General features: G+C 38.6%; 1 protein-coding gene across 5 annotated transcripts in view; it reads left to right on the top strand.

Annotated features, from left to right (window-relative positions):
• The window catches only part of LRP6 (LDL receptor related protein 6), a gene marked incomplete at both ends in the record, with an annotated part of 124,299 nt that overhangs the window by 14,106 nt on the left and 86,821 nt on the right, over positions 1–23,372 (top strand). For all 5 annotated transcript variants that reach the window (XM_082014244.1, XM_082014246.1, XM_082014245.1 and 2 more), the window contains one exon: positions 1,299–1,692. In XM_082014244.1, the coding sequence (XP_081870370.1) occupies positions 1,299–1,692 (394 nt within the window). The remainder of the gene's footprint in view (positions 1–1,298; positions 1,693–23,372) is intronic.

The following is a 23,372-nucleotide window of genomic DNA, read 5'->3' as shown; positions in this document are numbered from 1 at the left end:
TTGGAAAGTAGCTTTTGAATTTTCTGAAGTGTGTGTTAGTATTTCTAACTTCAGTGGGAGTTTCTTGTACAAGGAACTGTATCTTTTCTGGCAGTGCAGCCCTTGACATTATTCAACTATGCACATCTTCAGTTGTATAAAATGTAAGCCTTTCGGTTAAGGCATATATCCCGCTAGAAGTTTAAAGTGCCCACCTATGCAAGATTTTTGTTAGATTTGTGTAGTGACAGGTAGAGGACCAGTTAGTATGCCAATCATAGTACATATCCAAATGCTGCTGTACAGCTCTGTTGCTACAGTGCCCGAGTAAACACAAGGAAAGGTAGAAATGTTTTCTGATAGTGGTTTTAAAATGGTGTGACTGCCTGCTTTATACAATTGTAGAATTTCTCTTAACCTTTTGGTGAAGTAGGAATGAGGCTGGAATTTTCATAATGTTACATATAGCTTGTGGTTAAGGACAATTAAACAGCCATATTACATTTAAGAAACTTATCTTTTTTCATGGTTAATGCATCATCAGCTTGGGTATTTTGTATGAAAAATATACAGACTGTGCAAACCGGTATAGTAAGCAAATAAAGCATATAAAATAAAGGCTTTGTGTTAGCTAAACAGGAGTGGTAGAAAAGAGTTTGAAAGAACTCAGTGTTGTTGATTCCTGTAGATTTTTTTTTCTCCCTACCTCCTGATACCAACATCAACATTCTAAAACAACATTCATCTCATGCTGTGCAATGAATTTTATATTTGTATGTATTATATGTAAAATGTCCGAGATATATAATTTTGGAGAGTATCAACACACAGGTGGCTTTGATGGCTTGCGATAAATTATGCTTTTATAGAAGTGGGGTCTATATTACTAAAATCTAGCCCCCCCAAAAAAGTCTTTGCTCAGGTGGGCCAGCACTGAGTGCTTAGAAAACTACTTTACCCTTGTTATTCAGATTCTTATTTAAGCATCCTTCTCTACAGAACAGTGTCATTTGGGCACTTCAAACTGGTGTTTTCTTTGTTCTCTCCCGTCTTCTTTAATCTTATTTTAATAATGCAAAGCCCAGAATAGTGAGCTGCCCATTATGAAGTTACCGTTGTGAGTTGTAGCACTGTTGAAAGGTTTTGAGTCAGTGCTTTTCAGTCAAACTTCAAAATGTACCCCCAACCTTTTAAATTAAAAAAAAAAAATTAAATTAGTAGTTATGGCCTGACGCACCATCATAGTGCAAGTTATAGTTAATATGAATGGTGTTAATGCATCTGTCTGTTCCCCTACCCCTTATTTCTCCCATTTAAAGCTGCCCCGCTGTTGCTGTACGCAAACCGACGTGATCTGCGACTGGTGGATGCTGCAAACGGGAAGGAGAACGCCACGGTGATTGTGGGTGGCTTAGAGGATGCAGCAGCAGTGGACTTCGTGTTTGTAAAGGGGTTGATATACTGGAGTGATGTAAGTGAAGAAGCCATTAAACGAACAGAATTCAATAAGTCTGGGAGTGTACAAAATGTGGTCATTTCTGGACTTCTGTCACCTGATGGGCTGGCATGTGACTGGCTGGGAGAGAAATTATACTGGACTGATTCTGAAACAAATAGGATTGAAGTTTCTAATTTAGATGGATCACTGAGAAAAGTTTTGTTTTGGCAAGAATTGGATCAACCCAGAGCAATTGCCTTAGATCCTGCAAGAGGGTAAGTCTTTGTTAAAACAAAGTCATTACAAATATTAAAATTCTTGCTACTTCTTTTTTGTTGAATGATTTAAAATAAGCAATGATACTGTTATTGAAGTTATCCTAAGCCATTTTGCATTATTTGCTTCTCTTTCTATTAGTGTGATTTGAAAACAATTTGTGCTTCTAAAATTGCATTCATATTGGTTTGTGAACAACTAGGAGTCATCAGACATTAAAAAAAGTACTAGGAACTTATTTTGGCAGTAGTACAGAAGATGAACAGAAATAGAGAAATTCTAGTGTAAAATCTGATGTAATCTGCTTGAAAGGCCATCAGCTGCCTGCGGACAGGCTTGTGCAGCTCTGCAGTGTCAAGTAGTGGAATTTTGTGAGCTTTGTGCATTATTGGTATTTATGCTTTATTGAAGCAGTAGAAGAAATGAGAGAAATCAATACACTGATGAAGTTAATAACAATTTGAGACATGTTTTAGCACTTAACTGGAAAATTTACAGAAGGGTTCCTCTCCCCAACCTTGAGGGAACTTTTCTTTTTAGAAGTCCTGTGTTTTGGCTTAGCCTATTCTGGAAGAGGTCTAATTCTTCTCAGCTCTCATTTTAGTCCCTGGATGTGACTTACAGGATAATCTTTATTCTGTTCTTGGGACAAAGCTGTGGTTGCCAGAAATGCTAAATTCAGTGGTTGTTTTGGTGATGTTACATAAATGGCGGCCTTGAGATTACCCTGTAAGTAGTAATCTGTGATAAAGTGATGGTCTCCCTAAGTGAAAGACTAATGGAATGTCCTTGATGCTGTGTACACTTTGGTTTTTTTTTTTTTTTAAATCTGTAGTATAGATTTTATTTATGCTATATTTTTTTCTTGAACAAGCAAGAAAATGAAACTATTGTACTACTATTTCACTTTTTTTTTAGTCAACTTTTTTGGGGAGAAATCCAATGCATTGTTTCTTTGGAAAGATGAGGACTGTTTTAGCTGCTTGCATTATAATTTGTTCACCTTTCTTGTTTGTGTCTTCTCCTCCAAAAGAAGAAAGTCTCTTTTTAAAACATGGTTTCTTTCCTGAAATACCATATCTTGAATATTTTCTTCCACAGTTACAATAGGCCTTTGACAATATGTAAACAGGAAAGATGTTTATTTTGTATTACTTGTATTTCCAGCTTTGGAAATAACAAAAGGATGGATTTATGCTTTTCCTGTCTCTTTACAACTTATAAATTGGAGCCAGTGATAGCATTAGTTTTGTTTTATTAGATTCTAAAACCATTTAAGAATGCAAGAAAAGATGCATGCCCCTTCCACCTACCATCCCAAAACTCAGCGAGAACAGGGAAGAAAAACACAGTCAAAGTGTTTTTGATTTGGCTTGTAGCCATACAGAGAGAGATTCTCATTAGTTAGGAATATCAAGCCAGTCGGTCTTTTTTAGAAGAGTATTTGTATTTTCTGAATATGTACATTGATCACTGATGTGATCAAAAACTGCAAGAGTATGCAATCGTCTGCTCTTTCATAATACTTTACACAAAGAGGAAACTACAAGAAGAAAAATGAAATAGATGAAAGGTAAAGTGAACTCATAACTTTTTCCATACTGAGGATCTATTAAAGCAGTAGGAGTAAACACTTCAATATGCCTAGATTTAAAATAAAACAACTCAAACAAAAACTCCAAACACCAACCCCCCCTTCACCAAATCAAACAAAAACCCAACCAGAACAAAAAAAACCCTCCAACAACTGTAATTGAAGGACAAAATATTTTTTTCTTATGAATCTTTGTAGAGGTGACTTTCTAAGGTGTTATATGGATGGTATGTTTTAGGAAGGTAATACAGTAATATACCCACTTTCTGCCTTACCATACTGCATTTGCAAAAATTGCAATTCTTTTGCACAGTTTTATGACAGGAGACCTGTCAGCTTTTAATAAATGTGGTTACATTTCAGAACTTCCTCCAAAGCTTGAAACATAGATGGAAGGGTGGCATCAGCACAGGCATATAAATTATTATTATTAATAATAATAAAAATTAGAAAATCCACAACTGTTCTTGTATGCATGCTTCTTTCACTAACACTTATATTTTTTTAGCCCTGTAAATGTCTTTTGGTTTCACACTGTTGCCTGGCAGACAGTGGTAGGAATAAGCCATAAAATGACCTAAGAACAGTTAATAAAATCTGAAACTTGGAAAAGCAAAACCTCTTTCATTTTCCTGCAGTCTAATCTGTCTCCTATTATGCACAGTTGATGATTATTCCAGGTATAGTTTTATAAACTCTTGCAATTCATGAAAAGAATTGATTTAGCAGCAAAATTAACGCTAAGGTCATCATTACCCACAAGTTCAATTTTTCATTACCTTATTTGTCAAATATAATTGATCTCGGGTAGGATACATCAAGTATTTCACGATCAAGTTGATTTAAGTACCAGACTACTCATCTGTTCTGTCCTTATGTGTACATGTATATTTATTATATGTACGTATCTTACTGAAAACATAAGAATGCCTACTTTGAAATGAAATGTTAAGAACAATATAAGCTAGCACAAATATGCAATCATGAATAATGCATTTTCTTGGCACAGCATCCCCTTTAGGAAAAAATCCAATGTTTCACCAACACTCTGGTCTTTTTAGCAACCTGTCTGTTGTAGTATATTCAGGGGTTTTTCTCTGAAGATCACTACTCATTGCTGTTGTGACAGTTAGAAGCAGTATGATTGGACTTTTTCAGAGCATGTTACAGCAACAGTAGTGGCAATTAAAGTGACTGGTTTGGGTAGCCTTTGCTACCATTGCTAAACACATCTGTTAATTGTGTGTGAGGTTATATATATAACTGAGATACTGGAGTAGAAGTTAGACTTGGTTCCCATGTCTGTTATCAATAATGAGAAATGCAATATATTTACTAATAGAAAATACTTATCAGTTGGTAGCTGAGATGCAGCAGCCAAGTCTAATTTTTACTCTGGTATTTTTGTCTAGGAAGCCATCAGAATCTAAAATGTCTAGACTCCTCTTACTGGCCATCTCCTACATTCATTTTGAGGTTTGAGCTTCTCATGTCTCATGTTCATATACTTTATGAACTTACTTTACTTTTTTCTATTTTGGTTGTCTTGATACTCGATAAAATACTGTGTTGTGTACCAGGAGAGAGGAGAAGGCACCTCAGATGACGAGAATGGGGTGCTTGTTCAACCTTCTTTTGAAGTGAGCTGGGGGGTTTCGGGGCAGTTTCAGGTAGGCTTCTCAGTCCTAGCCATCCTTTCTGAAACTGTGTATTCCTGACCTGTGTTAAACATGAGGACCTATTAATAAGATCAGCAGATGGGAATAACACATACTCTAACACTTGCATGTTGACTTTTTGCCAGGGGAAGACCAGGTGTTAGACCACCAAGTACAGGAGAGCACCAGATTTAGGAACTGCTCACATGAAAGTTGAGCAAGTGGAAAAGAGGTTTTTCTGCTTCAGCACTCAAGATGGGGGGGGGGGGGGAAAGCCATATCCAGATTATTGAGCAAGCACTGCTTGAAAATGCAGTATTGTATATTTGCACTGCTGTTTTCTTGTTATTTTTAAAATTTGTACAGCCCTTTTGTCCACAGGGAAAAGAATTCATTATCATCATTACAGTTCCCCCAAAATTACCCTTGGGACAACTTGATCAGCTTTCTTCATAAGAAGCACTATCAAAATGAACTGGCTTTTCTCACTTCTAGATGTATTGTTCACCACAAAGGGAATTTTAAGTGCCTCCTAGAAGTGCTGACTAATTGCTTACTTTTCAGGACATGTTTTAAATCAAGTGACTATAGAGTTACCTTAATTGTTAAAAGTCTTGTAAAGCTTTTGGGTTATAAAAGTTTTCAGTTAATGGAACTACAGTACAAAGAGCTACAACATTTTTTTATGACAGCTGAAGTTGATTTCTGGATGAAGTACTTGGCATGTTGGGGAAGGTCTTCAGATTTAATGCATACCCTCCCCCAGAGACTTTTCTCCTACTTTTTTCATGCAAAACCTTTGCAGGGAATACATATACTTTCTTTGTGGACCTACTTCTTTTGTTTCTTTGAAAGTTGGAAACTTGCGTCTGAGCACGTCAAGCACAAAAGCAATTGTATTGACATCTGCACATCATAACAAAAGATTTATGGAACTGGTAGTATTTGTTGCTGAGTAGTAGCTGTTATATAACAATATGAGGAAAGGAAAATAGTTCTAATAACAGTTACAGTATCTTTGATTTGGAGAAAAAACATTTTAAAAATTAAAAAATTCAGAATTTCTTTGCAAATTCACCTGTTGAGTGAAGGGGATTTTGTTTGCATGCAAGTTAGTATTATATAAAATGGCACCTTAGGTGTAAATTCCCAAAACAATGCCATTAACTGAAGGCTTTCCTTCATAGCTTCCCTTGCTTGATGCCACCTCTCCCTTGAGCAGGTTGTTTCTGGCTGAAAATCTTTCTGCTGCTCCTCTGCTGATACTAATGTATTTCGCAGGCAGCAGATCAGTGCACTCAGCCTGGCCTGTGCAGTAAAGAGTTAATTTTGAGGTTTTATAGGTGACTTGTCAGCATAACACTTGCATATACAAAATCTGCAGACTGCTGTGATGGTGACACATAGGTTTATAAGAGGGTATTTAATCTTTCTTCATCTAAGGAGGCTCTGTTGATCAGAAGATTCTGGTTGCAAATACGTCACTAAATTCTGGTAACAGCTAGGATATTAAACCAAAAGGTATTTTTTAATGACTTAAATATAATTAAGCTAACACAAAAGATTGCAGTAGTACTGCATGGGTTGTCCTGATGACACTGCATCAGGAGTGGCCTGCCTTGGCTCTCAAGCTGCATGTAGCTCTTTGGAAGATCTAACATGCAGCACCAGTGTAGCTAGATGATTCTAGCATAGGGACTGTTGGGTGACCTGAATCTCTAGGCATGGGAGACTACAAATCAGAGAACATTGCCTAGGCCAGGATTATACTGCATGATTCAAAACCCAACAGCATGCAAAGCAGTGCTTCATCCTGCAAGAGGCTAGAAGAGCATCAGAAATGTCCTTGCCATCTCCTGCCCCCGAACTACACCTTCTGCTTTTGAAGTATAAGGTGTTTGGGGTTTGGCTCTTGGTCATCTCTGTGGCTTCTCGGAACAAGATCGGACACTATTCCCTTACTCTAATAGCGTTGAATCTTAGATCTATGTTTTTGGTGGGTTTTTGTTTTGTTTTAACTTCATTGCCAGGCTGTTCATTTTGGAAGGTTTTTTCACAGAACTTTGCAAGGTTTATTTGAGATTTGTTATGTATGGTTTATGTGATGCTGATTTCTAGTCCAATGCTAGGATATTTCCATGTGGCTAGATGGTAAAATTGTAAAGGTGTCATTTTATTGCACAGCTCAAAATGTTAATTTCTTTCTTCTCTCTTTTCACCTCATCTGAAGGAGGAGGTGAAGGAAGGTAACAAAAAACTAACCAGAAACCCACATATTTAAAACAGAATAAAGACTTGGAGAGGTGACCTCTCTTGTAAATCTTGCTCTGCTGGTTTTGGATGTTACTGTCATTGACTGCCTATCCTCACCATACTGCCAGAGGTTGTCAGGAACTCAGAGGAACACATTCACTAATATATTTTCTTTAGTTTTCAGGCGTTTTAACTAGTTTTCTCTTTGTGGAAGCAGATGAGAGAGATTTATTTGTTAGAAATAGGGCTAGAGTGCACAAAAATGATTTGTGCAGGACAAACATTTTTATTATAGAATTGGATATCTGAAAGTTGCAGATGCTTTTAGCTGTAGGCAAATTTGAAAATAGCCTTTCTCCCCTACCTCCTTCATTCAGTGCTTGGGCTAGAAAACAAGACTGTGGACTGGATCATTTGAGGGCTGTGCTTTCCCTTCTACCAGCTTTCCTGTGAATAAGCTAGTAGCATCTTGAAACACTGTAGAGTTTGTCAAAACACGAAGTTCATTGTCTTTTTTTCACTTCTTGTCTTCAGTTTTGGTCTTGTTCTGGTGAGGCATGTGAATATGGTATGTTAAATGGTAATCTGTTGACAATTTCAGGTAACATTCAAGAGGATGATTTGGCCCGTCCTTTTAATGTGTACCTCAGTACTGCAGTGATAAGGGTCACAACTAGTAAACTTCATGCAATTTGCTGGAAAATATCAATGTATACTTCAGATATTTGCATGCAGTGCTTGTTTAATAAGTTGGAACTAAGTGTTTAAACTGAGGTAGTAATTTCTGGTCTGCTTGAGTAACCTCTCATGCTGAGTCTTTGGGCATGCTTCTGTTTATCTGCATCTCCAGTCCCTGCAATTATAACTTAGCATCTAAGTCTAGACTATGAAAACCTGCTGCATTTAAAAAAATAAATTGTGAACAAACAAGTTTTCACTAACAACATTTTGAATGAAACTTTATGCTGAATGAACACAAGGAAAATGATTTTTAAAATGATGATTTTAGACTTCTGGTAAGCATTACTAGCTAGATGTTAATTAAAAAATGTTTGTTCACACACTTAAAAATTAAAATAATCCTAAGACAACTTTTAATAACTATTAACAGGAACTCAAAGGAGCCATATTAATTTACAGCAGAAAGTTATAATCTGATATATTGTTCATTCTATATTCTTGCTTGAGAAGTTTAAAGTAGCATTGCTGTTAAGGAAGCAGAGTGTCTTTAAAGGAGCATCCATGCTATTTCTGGGGAAGGGGCCAGAGGAGACAAAACAAAAACCCAAAACAAAACCCAAGTAATCCTCCTCTCCCCCCACATATAACTTACATAATTTGGTGCTGTTTGTCAGGAAGTCATTACTGCAGAATCCATTACATCTAATAAGACTTGTAGGAGAGAGCTTTCGATTGCTCACTAAAACCGTTCCAGCTGACTCAGCTTAATAATTCCAAATTGCTGCAAGAAATTATTTTTATACTTCACCTTGGGGAAAAGTTTTGTTTGTAATCTCTTTACTATTTCAAGGCAGGATATTTTAGAGGGGAATTTTTTGGAAATGATGATGAGCCTTACAGATGATGTGTGTTAAAGCAGGTCTGCACCAGAAGAAATTTATTGGCAAAATTACCCTTTAGCAAATAAAGCTCATTGCAGTGTAGTTTAAACTTTCTTTGTTCACCTTGCAACCATGTTCTTCCCTGTCGAAGTAAGCTTCACAGTCAAAAACACGCTTTCTGCCGTAAGCTGAGGTTATACTCACAATTCTTGCTGCGATCTATCGGTCAACATGATGTATACCCAACAGGTGCATGTGCAGCAGAAATATACGTATAATGTAGATTCAGCTTGAGTGGCAGCGGATAAGAAGAGTGTAGTAGGTTCTGGCCTTATGGTTAATGAGTCTGCTTGTTCATGGGCTTGTGGAGTGTGTAGATGGAAGGAGGAAAAAATGTTACGTTTTCTTAATTTAAAACGAAGATAGGCTTGGTTGGTGGTGGGTTGGGTAGTTCCCCTCCAGTGTTTTGGGGAGTGACTGAAATGTGTCCATTTAGAATTTAAAGTTTTGTCCAAACTTCAGACCAAAGGTTTTGGTATGTGTTTTAGAAAATGGAGCAGAAAGTCGCCTTTGTTCCTCTGGAGGAAGTTGATTTATGTTGTGGACAAAAAAGATTGATTTATGGCTTGTTTCTTGAAGAAAGCTGATAAATCCACTTGCTAGCATGATTTGAAACAGACTGATAATATTCTGTAAATAAATTACAGATTAAGTTTGTTTGAAAAATGAAAATCATAGCACTCAGCTGTATGAAAGTTCAGCATGATTAACAAAGAAAAAAGTCTATAGAAGAACCATCTTTATTTGGCTGCATTTCTGGAAAAAAAGACTATCCCTGTGGAGAATGAGTGTATTTCAGTACTGTTTTCTCTCTAGAGTGGTCAGATGAAATGTCACAGGATAATGCATTGTACAGAGGACATTGAGTGAATGCAGCTTTTACGGTGCGCCTAGTAAGAAAGGAGGACACACCAGGGATATAAATTGTGAAGTGGCGTAATAAAATACCTAAATAAGTGTTTCTAGAACATGTGCAGCTACCCTAGGACAGGAGAATATGGTTCACATTACGATCGACATGCCAGGGTTGTTAGTTGGACCTGTATCTGAAGTGGTGCAATTCTACCATTTCAGGATCTGTGTATAAAAGACCTGAAAATGAGCTGAGCAAAGCAAAAGTTAGTGCTTTGGATTTCTGCTTGATGCTTGGAGAATTGCTCTTTTTAACTCTTTGTTGTATTACTGTAGCCTCTCTGTCGAGTTTCTGGTCTGTCTGTTTCTTCGGTATGGGATGCCACCTTCTAAGCTGTTTTTAAAACATCTGGCCCAGCTGTGGGTGTTTCATAATTAAAGAAAGCAATAGAAAAACCCAAGCCTTGTCTGTGGGAGCAGAGTCACTTCAGATGGGCCAGTGATGCCATTCCACAGCAATAATGCTAGATTTTAAATTGTGTGCTTTAAATGCATATGTGTGGGTGAGAATGTATATGTAATATGTATTTGTGGTGTCTGTGTCTAGTTAGTTGTATCTTACACTTGAAGCATGCTAATTGTGTTGTACCATAAAACCTAAAAAACCAACCAACCCCCAAAACATATCTACCCCCTCACCACCCCCCAAAAAAACCCAAATCCAAAAACACCAGCAACCCAAACCCGCATAAATGTGGAAACCTTTTATTCCTTGGAATGGTGAGTAGAAATATAAATAATAGTAACACATTTTCTGGACCTTAATGCTTTAATTAGAATCCTAATGCCACTCTCTCTTTCTTTCTTTCTTCCTTTCCCCCACCCCCCAAGTCAGCATCCATTCTGGGTCTCTCTTCCCCCCGCCTCCTTTCTTTCCCCAGGGTTGTTTAACACATACTTTACATTTTCATTTCTCATGGGAACCTTGTCGTTTCTCACTTTTACATCTTAATTCCATGTTTCAGCATAAAGTATTACTTGTATTAACTCTTCTCTGTCACTTCAAGCAAGAAGTGGTAACGATAGGAAATTATGTAACTAAGAGCACTGTTAAGCCAGAGAGCTTTTTTCCTAAATAAATCTATGTAAGTGTCAAATTTATTTTTCTTATTTAAAGTATAAGCATTATCTCTACTGTAGCAGGTTGTTAAAAATTACCCTAAAATTAAAGAAAGTTGTCTTGCAAATTAGGCTGGTGTGATTCTTTTGCTGTGTATTGTAGTGATGTGTAGAAATATCTTCAATTCTGGTGTAGAAGATTCTTGTACTAAAATGCATGCATTTGTTGTAAAATAAAACTGTGTCTTATATCATTGTCTAACTTTTAGGTTAAACTCTGGCAAGCTTCTGAGTAAGCTGAAATAAAAGATGCTATTTTGATATTTCTTCTTTATTTTCAGCATGCACTTCTCTTGTGTGTATTAAAAAAATCTTTATGTTTAGGTCTAGGTATAAGCATGGTTAGTCTGAGGTAAAAATGAAGGTGGGGGAAACTGCTCAAGAGGTGCTGTGTGGTTTATAAAGTAGTGGGCTCTAGTAGGTCTCAAACTGTAAGAAGATCCTGGAAGAATGCTTTCAGATGTGTAAAACAAAACTTACCGATTTCTTACTGTAAACACTTGAAATATGATAGAGCTTGAGCTGTTGGTAACAATCCAGAGTTGCCTGGTTTTATTGTGCGTGTGCATGGTGGTAAACTGGTGCCTCACCTGATCGTGACATCTCACACAAACGTGCTGTTAACTGTATAAAGTACAGGGTGTGTATTGATTTTTACTGTGCTTTTCTGATTAAAAAATTTGTTGTTTTATTGCAGTAGCCTGATGCGCTATTTTAAACAGCATTCAATAATGTGCTTATTGTGGCCAGAAGTGATGGCTGGAGGCTCTGACTGGGAATTTCTGTTGGCCCCTAGACACGCATAAAAGTAGTCGCTTGACTGAGGAGAAGGATTGCTGGATGTGGTGTTCAAGCCAGCACTCCTCGTCAAGCTGGCAGGCGCAATACAGCTTGGCTAAGTAGTCAATAGTGAAACCAGAGATTTGTTTTAGTAAAGGTCTGATCGCTGCTCATAACCACTAAAAGCTTTAGCATTAAATAAATTATATAGTCCTAATCAATGTTTTATAGCTACAAACCAAATTTGGATTTAAAGAGACGGATATTATGAAAGCATGAAAGTACAGTGTGTTCTTGAGGTTTGACAGAAATTTGTTACTTAACTAGAAAAGAATTGTCTTCTTGCATAAATATGTTCTTTTATTTCAAGGCAGAAATGAGACTCAGAAAACTGTGAGTTCCTAACCAGAGTTCTTTATATTAATATATTTGGCTTAGCCTCACTAAGATTGGTGAAAACTCATCAGTTTACGTAACTAGAGCAATTTGCCCACTGTTCAATGAGTAGCTAAAGCGCAGCCTTGTTGATAACTGCAAAACATAAAGAGAGGCTCTTTGCTCCCAGTCCCAAGTTCCCCTGTCCGGAGCAGATTCCCTTATATACTTTGGCCCATGGCCCTATTGTTGCATATTCTGTCTTCTCTGTATCCCTCTTCATGTAAAATGGATGCTGGTCTCACACAGCTATTTGGCTAATGAATGTTAAAAAAGGAAAATCTGGGTCAGAATATACAAGGTTTCTATTCATCAGCTTTTAGATGTCCAGCAGGACGTACCTGAAATGGAGCCAAGCAATGACTGGGAGAAAGGCTCAGTGATTTTTAAGTTTTGATAGGCTTTATGGTCATTGGGGCGCTGTACAGATACAGTGACAGAAGTCTTCCCATTTTCTTCAGTGAGAATAGGATTACAGATGCCAAAGGGCCACCCGTGCAACAGGGTGGGAAGATTAAGATTTTTGAGCTCTGTTTCCTATTTAAGTTCTTTGTCACTCTTCTCCTTTTGAAGCCTGGCCCTCTGCAAACAACTGCTAGTAATCTAAAGTTGAAATCTTATGAGCTGAATTTCTCATGTGTGGCTATGAAAGCATTAGTTGTCTTCCATGATTCTCCAAAACACACAACACAGATTGTGAATTCATGTAGTTTGGGACTCCTTTCCCGACCCCCCTACCGCCACCTGGATGGTTTGTAAAATCTCCCAAAACATCTTGCCTGTTCCCTTCATCCTCTTTATAAATGACATATTAAAAGCTCCCATAGAGGATTTGACATGTGGCACCCTAGAACTACGTAACCTCAGACAAAGCTTTGAATAAAGACATGTGACTTTGTAAAGATGGTGGACTACATTATGTTCACCCACATATGCATACCCATGGTTGTTGACATATATAAGTGTGTGTACGCATATTTTATCTGTAGAGTTCACCAGTGTAAATATTAACAGTACATACACCAAATGATCTACAAATAAGAAGTCCCTGAAATCTATTACAGAAGTCAACCCATTAAAAATTGAATGGAGTTACAAAACTCTCTTTGGGTGTAGGTCTTTCAGAGTCCTACAGATTTTTATCTGGTGACCCTCATAAGCATGTGTTACTTGTGACTGCTGTGTTGATCTTGACAGGACTGCTCATTCAAAACATGCTTGAACATTTTAAAGGACCCAGGCTGAATACTTGCTTAGCAGTTTGAGGTCCTGGAGCTAAGAGATTGAAGTAGCTATCAGTATTTTTGGAAGGATGAAAAGATGGAGGAAGACAAACTTCTTAAGATACTCTAAAAGTAACTTTATGAAAATGAAAAGTAATATTTGTCATATTGGGGAAAGCTGCCTGACAGCTCTTTTATAGTCTAGCAAAAGTCCTATATTTAAAACTAGACAAAAGAAAAGCAAGCAATCCTGAAAAATTGAATAGGCTTAAAGAGAACACTCCTGAAATCAAGTAGGTCATCTGTGGTAGTTACTTGTTACTTAAACCTTGAGTCAAGAGCTGCCTGTCATATTACAGATTAAGAAGTCTCATCTTAGGCTCTTGCTTATGAATGATTTGGTGTAAGACTCTTCTATTGTTGATTTCCAAGACTGAGTTTGTTTGGGGATTGTCATTCCTGAATTCACAGTTGCCTGCTCAAGTATGAAAACAATTTTTTTTGTGCCAGTGAAAGAGTCTGCAGAGACAGTTAGCTATAAAGCAAATTTATGAAGTGAATATATTAAAAAAAAATATACTCATTTTGTGCTAATGGAAAAGTCGGTAGTATCCTGAAAATAGTTCTACTCAGTGAAGTTTCTGCATTAAAAAGGCTAGTTAGAAGTAAATATTTGCATTTTGAAGTGGAGGAAGATGAGACTTAAAAAAAATATATTCATCAAGATTATCTAATTATGCCTGCCGCCTTCTTCAGTATATGCCCCCCCACACACATACACCATCCACTTTTCTGACTTTCAGTTTTCAAAATATGCTTTACATTCCACTTTTCTGAGGGAATGTATACAATGTAAACATTAAGTATATCCTCTGGGGCTGTGGCTTTTAAGTGTTTTTCTTTCTGAAGTTCTATTTTCCGAAGTATCTTAAAGATGGTTCTTAGAAACTGTCTTGTGAACTTCCTGGTTTTTCAGGCTGGCTTGTTGTGGTAGACCGTGAAGCTCACACAGATAAAATCACAGCATTAATAGTTATTTTGCCATAGCAGTGTTGAGTATGCTGCTTAGGTAGAGAACAGTGGTTTTGCTGTTCAGTGTTTGTGGCATTCCAGTGTCCAGTCTTAGATGATTGTTTTCTTAGTACAGGATCTAGATGCTGTACAAAACGTATTTTCAGGAGCTGCTGAATATTAACTTCAAATGTTTTCCCTTGAGGTGGTAAAGGTTATGAGTAAGCTTAATCTATGGTCTTTCCTTATTTAACAGCAAAAAATACAAAATCACATTTAAAACAATGTAAGTGTCCTGGTTTCAGCTGGGATAGAGTTAATTTTTGTCATAGAAGCTAGTATGAGACTATGTTTTGAATTTGGGATGCAAAAATGTTGATAACGTGCTGATGTTCTTAGCTGTTGCTAAGCAGTCAAGGACTGTCCAGCTTTCTGTGCTCTGGCCTGCTGGGGACAAGGTGGGGGGTGCACGGGAGGCTGAGAGGGGACACAGACAGAACACCTGGCCCAAACTGGCCAAAGAGATATTCCATACTGTATGACATCATGCTCAGTATATAAAGCTGGGGCGAAGAAGAAGGGGAGGTTAGAGGGGACGTTTGGGGTTATGGCATCTGTCTTCCCAAGGAACCATTACGTATGATGGAGCCCTGCTTTCCTGGAGATGGCTGAGCACCTGCCTGCCCATGGGAAGTAGTGAATGGATTCCCTGTTTTGCTCTGCTTGTGTGTGTGGCTTTTGCTTTCCCTATTAAGTTGTCTGTATCTCAGCCCACGAGTTTTCTCACTTTTACCCTTCCGATTCTCTCCCCTGTCCCACTGGGCGGGAGTGAGCGAGTGGTTGCGTGGTGCTTAGTTGCTGACTGGGGATAAACCACGATAGTAAGGGATGACTGCTCTCTCCTATGTTAAGTATATGCCAAATATGGTTAATAAAATGGAGTTTTGCTGAGAATTGGAAAAATGCACAAGCTAGGTAGTGAGAACAAGTATTGTTAATTTCATGCTTCATAATTTTTGTTATTTTTAGTGAAGAAAATGGCTACCTTTTTCGCTTGCATGTGCATCTTCTTGGCAAATACAGTGTCCTGGTGAACCATGAAACTTGCCATTTTCATCATTCTCTGTTGCTTCTAGATAAGTTTCCTTTGGCGTGACCATGGTCAAAAAGTTCACATGAATGTAAGACACAGCTTGTCAAACATATGTTCTGTGAGTGCTTGACTAATGTTTTTCTGATGGAAAAGTTATGGCTCCCTTTTTTTTAAGAAACAATAAGAAAAATCTATGGGAACAGTTAGCCTTTATATGACTGACTTTGAAGATGTTACATGACTTGTTTCTTCATTTCAGCTTCCCCCTCTGGAATTATGAAGTCACTAAGTTCTGGCATCTATTTTCTCAATATTGTCAAGAGCTGTGTACTAATTTTCACAGAGATGGTTTGGTATTTTCTTTGCACGGCTAACTGTAGAGTTGTCAGTCTTCATGGTTTTGGAACACTTTTTTTTTTAAAATGATACAAACAATTACTGTATCCAGGGAGTCAACAAAAAGGTTGTAGGCAAACTATGTACAGAACAAACCTTTTGACCTTAGATCATTTTATTTCACCTGGAATTACCCTGTTTTGCCTAACTGAAGACAACACTGTTTTAAGGTAGCTGTGTTTCTATGCATGACAAGAAATCATGTAAGTTAATAAAGTGATAATTTATGGCCTGGTGCCATCTCCACCTAGACATTTGTAGGCTGAATTATGCAATTCACATGCCCTGTTATATAGTTAATTTGATTACAACACCTTACTCAGTGTTTCAGCAGTAAGCACTTGTTGACAAGAATCGCCATGCCTCATTTTATTTCAGAGCTTAAGTGTCTTATTTATCCAAGACCTTTTTTCATGGATAGGTTTGTTACCCTCTTTAGGATTTGGGGTGCTTGAAATTCTTCTCAAAAACCTAAATTCTCTGTGGTCAGCTGGTGAATTCGGAGACAGTAGTGGGCACAGGCAGCATGCTGGTTTGGGGCATAGAGTTGTGCTTCAGCAAGGGTTCACTGGAGTTTAATAGTGGAAGAGTTTTATGGGTTCTTTCAGAATTCAATTTTATTTTAGTCTTGGTCTCTTTTTTCACAGGTTTGACTGAATTTTAAGTTTGTGTCTAGCACTGTACTAACTGTTGAAGTGGGAAGGTGTGAAAGTGGAGTGGAAAGACAGGATGTTCTAACTTGAATAACAATGACCAGTAGTGAGGACAGTGTGGCTTGATAAAGTGTCTTCCACAAAACACATGAATGCCAGGCTCCATTTTTCTCCTTTTCTACCACTTCTTTGAAACCAAAATATTTTACTACTATTCCTCTTATCAGGAGCAGAGTTGGTTTCACATATCATAAAAGGAAACAAACTTTTTTTGTTTTGCCAATCATTTTTTAAGAGTTCCTCTGCTTTTTCAGCCTTTAATCTGCATTGTAGTGGTGTGTCTGTGTCACTCTTGACATGTTTCAGAGCACATTGGATGAATTTGTGTAGAGCAGCAGTTATTTTATTTGCTTTTGTGTCTCTTCTTCAAAAGCACAGGATTGGGCAAAACGTGTCAGCAGAAGTAAGCTGAGTGATCCCACAGACAAACTCTTGTTGCTGCCAGAAGAAAAATACCATTCAATTCAATTGGCATTGTAATGGTAACACTGTGTGTATCCAGTTATAAAATTGTCTTCCCTAGTCTATGACAATTTCCAAAGTGACTCTGAGTGGGGTAAATGTACTGGGATATTTGTTCATAGGTAGAGACTTAGTTAGGTGTGCTTTTTTTTTTTTTTTTAATAATTAGCTTCTTTTTGTATAGAAACACTTAAGTAGAATACTGTGTGGTTTGTGAAGTGATTGTGTGAATAATGCGTGCACCAACACATGGAAATTGTAGCTGCTATACTGGAACCAAAGTCCACTTGGAGGCATCTGTCGTCTTGTGCCCTTGGTTGGTCAGTCAGTGATTAGAGGTTCTGTGTGCGGCCATGGCACAGAACTGCTTGGCCGACTCTTTTTAGCTGTGTAGAACTGACTGAACAGCTTCACGTATGAGATGGCCAGATCTGATCTGCATAGGCTATAGGGAGCCTGTTCAAAACACTGATGTCCACAGGCTCAGGTCGAGGCCAGGGCGGTTTGAAGATGGTGACTTTAAGAAATGCAAAGTGACTCCCATTCATCTGGGTCTTGTGTGTTCTCATTCTTGGAGATGGCAAAAACTATTTCAGCCAAGGGGCTGGTATTTTGGTCTTGTCACCTTGTAGTGCTAAGAAAACTCCCCAGGCACTGCAGTTGAGCAAGCAGTGGTAGGTTGCACGGGGTCTGTGGTGGTATGGCAGTGCTGCAAGTCATGTGTCTGGGTTCTGCTAGTTCACATAGCTGTGGATGTTTTCTGAGCTAGACCGTAGTGCGAGCTGTGTGGTGAGAAGATACTTACACTGCACAAGGCTATTGATGTTGATGTTGTAGAACATAAAGGTGGATGTTGTTCACAATGTGTGGCCTGGTTTATAAGGGAAATATTTTCCTCTGTCTTTAAACATATAGATGATAGTTTAAAAATCACAATACTGCACAAAGCCTAAAATAGGCAATCGCTTAGGGGAGTATAGTATAGTAAAGGTTTAAATGTAGCCTGGGGAAGGGTGGTAGTATGGAGTCAGGAAGCCTAGTAGCTGGGTATTTTAGTAGACGTTCAGATGCTATTTAAAGTTAAAAGCTGTCAAACCACTTGTATAGATAAGTAGGCAATCTCTCAAAGGGAAGGTTTCTGTGTGTAACCCTTGGTATAATGCAAATTTAACTTCTGTAGAAGCAAATCAGACCATGATATAAAGCAACAGGCATCCAGACAATGGGGTCATTCTTCTGAAAATGTCAACAGTTATTTTACAGAAGTAAAATCAGTGTGTAGAAAATAATAACAGTATGGTTGGGTTGCATCATCTGAGCTTGTAGAGCTTCTTCAGGTAAGGAATGTTTATGTACAGCTTTAGTTGAGGACTTTATGCCATGAGTTGGCAATACAAAACCATCACACATTTAGTGGTGTAATGTGTCTAAAAAGACAAGAATTTTGGTAGCCATGTGGTCTGCCTTATCGCTATAGTTGGGTGGAATTAATGCTTTGTGTATCACTGAGCAAATACACTGCTTACTGCAACATTTCCCAATGGATGGATGACTGAGGATTTTGTTTCTGATTCTGCTTTGTGTGGTGTGTTGTGGTTTAGGGTTTTGTTTGTTTGTTTTGATGAGAAATCTTGGGCAAATCACTATTCTTGCCATAACGTTCTTTTTCAAGAAGTTTGATGATACTTAGCTGGTTTGTGAGCACAGCACAGTTCTCTGGTTTTCCTTTTCCCTCCTCCCATTCCTGCAGATGCCTGCTGGAAGAAATACTGAAATTCTGTCTACCCAAATGGCATAGGCCTGGGCCAAGGCCATGCCAGCCTTTTGTAATTGTGTTTTAAAACATACAAAGCAGCACCTGTGCTGTTGGAGGTTCATTATAACAGCAGTGATTGTCAAACAATGTAGACAAATTACAAGGGGGAAAGCAAAAATGTGTTTCAAAACCTAGAAGTATAAACACCTTTGGGAACACTTTGGGGGACACTGAGACAGACCCAAGGAATGTTTTTGATAAAAGCACTACCTTCCATTGCTGCATCCCCAAATGCAAAAAACATGGTGTTAAATGTGCTGCTATATAAGAAACAGAGGTGCTGACCTGTCATCTTAATTTGAGGGGATGAATTATATAAACTACATTAAGTGGTGAAGAGCTAATGCTTTCATTAAAGGATTTTCAGTTAGTTGAAGTTGGTGTGGAATTTTCCGCCAGTTTATTTTTGTAGAAAATGTTGATTCATCAAAATGGAAATGTTTTGTGGAAACATTTGTTTTGAGAACTTTTCATCAGGCTGTCATCCTGGTTCACATGGTTAGAGACTTGAGCTTCCAGCTCTGTCACAGTCATCCCACAGTAGCTAGCTGTATGCTGGTAAAATGTTTGAGGATTTTCAGCTGTGGTAGTATTGTGATCTTCTCACTGTTCTTAGGTGTTCCCATCCAGGTAGATCTTTCCGTTTCAAATGTTACTGTCAAGTGTTATTCCCGTCAGTGATAACTTGTAATCTTTGGTTTTGTCTAATTGATTACAGGAAGACTTAGAGCAAAACACTTCCTGCTAAAAGAAACAGTACTGCACTTTCCATATCCCCAGTTCTCATTCCTTTATCAGCTTCTTCATCCTGCCACTATGGTTTGTGCTACATTAGGTGGTATTGCCTACGTGGAAGATAGGAGTCATGCTTGTCTGGGTCGTCAGAATTTTAATACCTGTCTTTCAGACCCTAGAAGGCAGGAGGGTGGTAAGAATATAGAGGAGGGGAAAAACTGGATTAAATTTTTTTTTTTTTTTTTTCCAGGAGGCAGGAACAGAGCAGCTGAGGAGAGATGGGATCTTTTCCCCTTTTCAGGAGTTTTAGCTTCCTGTGCTGGTTGTAGACTCTGGTTATCATATAGGAATGCTCATTATCTGTTAATTGTTCTCAGAGGCACTAGCTTAGAGTTGCTAAGCTGTCTATCAACTTTCTAGTTTTTGGTCACTGGTGTTTGTTGTCTGAAGTTATTACAAATTTTGAGACACTTCTCAAGTTCTCTGTCACCCCTATGAAAATTCTTGATTTTCATGGTGACATATCAAGTCCACACTACGAAATGAAGAAGCATTCTTATTTATTACTTGTCAAAAGCAATGTCATTAAATTGCAAGCGGTAGCCTTCTAATTCACCCTGTGATTTGTTCATCTTTTGTCTGAATACTAAGCAGCTTACTTTGTGAAAGTCTTACTGTCTTTCAATATATGAGCAGATGCAAAAGAGGAAATACACACTATTGCTTAACAGACCCTTGTTTTCATTTGGTAGATTTTCTTGCTCCATCACCTTCCAATGCAGGATGCATTCTTGCATCTACAGGTGGGATTGGGAGCATAGAAAAGAAGTAGCAGTGTTATACTGCCAAAAGAAATAGTTTGTGGGCCTCAACTGCCACTCCAATCTCATCAAGACAGCAGTTAACCAAGTGTTTGACCTGCTTAATGGTGTGAGGATTGGATACTGTTTTGGTGGGGCAGCATAATTAGTGCCAGGTGATGCTGCAAATGAATACATTTTCTCTGATAGTTTTGGTTTAAATACACACAGCTCAAGAACAATCCTGGCACAGATTAGTGCTTCCAATTCAGGGTTTAACCAAGTGAGCAGTAAGCCATTCCCTTCAGTGGTACTACAAGAGCTAATGTTTCCCTGTACAATAAGCTTTACCAAGAACTCTGCTAACTGTCTAACTTTCCACGTTTCACGCCATGGATGTTTGGTGTCTCTTGCTACCTCTGCCGATGTGATTAAAAGCCAAAACGTGTTACAAGTGTGGGCGAGTTGGTGATGGATGGCAGTTTCCACTCCTGACCTTGGGTCACATGTATCAGTGCTAAGAAAGAGGGCTGCTGCAGAATTTTGCTGTACTCTTAATTAGCTCCTCTGAGGTTACAGGTTTATGCATCTGAAGTTTGTGTAGCTGGTAAGAGCAATGTTCACAGCTCTTTACACTGTGAGTATGGGATTGGGTTATGTTAAGCTAGAAATGAGCACACACACAAAAAATTGATGGAGGTAACAGTAGCCTAAAAATAGGGACAAGCACCATTTGTATCTAATATGTACGATGCATGTGTGAATACTGTAAGTATCTGAGCCTAAGTCAGAAAGCAAGTCCCAGTATTTGATCTTTGCAATTTTTTGCTCAATTTCAGTCAAGTCGGGCTTCAGCTTCACCTCTGGGTAGGGGAGCCTGGTGACATCGTGCAGGTCTGTAACAGGTCACCCACATGGGACAGACTTACTCCAAATGCTGTAGCTGCTGGATGTGCTTCATTCAGTGCCTCTGTTTTCGTTAGACTTCAAGGAATCCAGCCATGACATGCCTTTCTCTGGAAGACCCAAGTTTTCTTAATTCCAGTGTTCATGGAGAAACTTGTGTTGTTATGGGTTTTTTTTTTTTCAGAGGTTTTGCCCATTGGTCAACATTAGAGTAGTTGTGTCTTGTGCTAGAATTATGGCTAATGGAGAGAGCCCAGGCAGGTGCCAGTTCATTGCAGGGGATGCACAACAGAAAAAACAGCACATAGATCTCTGATACTATTTTTGGTTGCAACAAATAGTCAATGTGTGTAAAGTTTATTTAAATCACTTAGAAAAAGCTTGCTGCTGCTTTGCGCTGAACCCCACCCCCCCAGTCTCTGCTTTGGCAGAAGTTTCGTATTTCTTTAGGAGGAGCTACCTGCAGAGGAGGAGATGGTGTCTCTGCTTAAATAGCAAAAGTTCACTTAGTCCCAGATAGAAGTGCCTCATTGACATCAACCTGGATTGGTGACTCTTTGTCTCTGGAAGGAGCAAAAAAACATATAGTAACCTCTTTTGTCAGGATTTGAGTGAAAGCTGAGTTCTTGCCAAGCTAAGCAAGCCTTATTTCTTTCACTGTTATCTTGGACCCCCAAAAAGAAAAGTGAATTTGTGCCTTTCTGTTTGAAACTTAGACAGAAAACTGTCTTTGAGGGGTGATGTTCCGATGCCATGCTTAGGTACCCAACTGCCTGAGTTGAGGTAGCCAGCTCAACTCCCTTTACAGTCACTGGTGAAGGGGGCCTTCTCCTTGTCCTGAGTCAGAGCAGGACTGTAACCTCTGCAGGAAGCTGGTACTTCTCTCGATCCCTCTTGTTTGAGGAGCCTAGCTAGCGAGCTCACCCTTTGGAATGGGGTTCTAAAATTGGACCTAGTGTTTAATGCTGCTTCCTCTCAGAGGACTCTGATTATTTAGAAATAATAATAATTTGTTTCGTGCCAAACTTGGTGAACGCAATTGCTTTTATGCACCCTAAAAAGGAGGCAAAAATGTATGTTCTTATTTTGAAAAATGAAACTATAGTTTAACAATTGAGTTTAAAAACAAAAATGCCCCCTAAAATAAAACACTGTAAATGCGAGTTTACTGGATCAGTTCTTAATATGGTATAAAAGACTGAGTGACGGTGTCATCTTACTGTCCTATTCCAGTTCAAGAAACTAAAGTGTCATAAAAATTCCCGCACTGGAGGCTCCCTAGTGGATATCAACCTTGATTCAGTAACACAAGACTGACTTGCATATATTTTAGACTCTGGTGGTCATTAAAGCAGTGTTCCTGATAAAACTCTGATGAAGGCTAGAGTCATTGTATTTCATGTCCATTAAAATAATTGTTTTATCTATGAAACAAACTGAAGCATTATACTCTTTTTTGTTTTTCCTTCTTCTTTTAATAGACGTCCTCATGGTTGTTACAGCATTCATTTCCAAAGCAAATTCAGAAAATCTTCTATTAGGCATTTCAGCCGAACATAGATGAACACTGAAGGGTTCTGAGTAGCGAAGATTTTTGTACTGAAAATCTTAAGGCGATAATAAAGCCATCAATATGTACAACCCTGTAATTTCATGTATTACTTGGAACTTCAGCTTCTTTGCTTCCCTGATGTCGTGTTTTAGCTCCAGCCGGCAACTAAGCACCACGCAGCTGCTTGCTCACTCCCCCCCCCACAGTGGGAGGGGGGAGAGAATTGGGAGAAAACTTGCGGGTTGAGATAAAAACAGTTTAATAGGACAGCAAGAGAGAAGAAACAACAATAATAATACCAACAAAGGAATGTACAAGAACAAGTGATGGCCAGTACAGCAATTGCTCACCACCCCGTGATCGATAGCCCATCCCTGAGCAGCGATTCCCATCCCCTGGCCAACTCCAGTTTATGTACTGGGCATGACGTTGTATGGTAGGGAATATCCCTTTGGCCAGCCTGGGTCAGCTGTCCTGGCTCTGTCCCCTCCCAGCTCCCCGGGCACCCCCATCCTTCTTGCTAGCAGGCCAGCACGAGAAGCTGGACTGTCCTTGACTACTTAGCAACAACTCAACGCATCAGCACGTTATCAACATTT

The sequence above is a fragment of the Phaethon aethereus genome (assembly GCF_964289735.1).
Source record: "Phaethon aethereus genome assembly, chromosome: 1".
Lineage (NCBI taxonomy): Eukaryota > Metazoa > Chordata > Aves > Phaethontiformes > Phaethontidae > Phaethon > Phaethon aethereus.
Note: the sequence above shows the minus strand (reverse complement) of the source record. Positions and strands in the feature narration are given on the sequence as shown.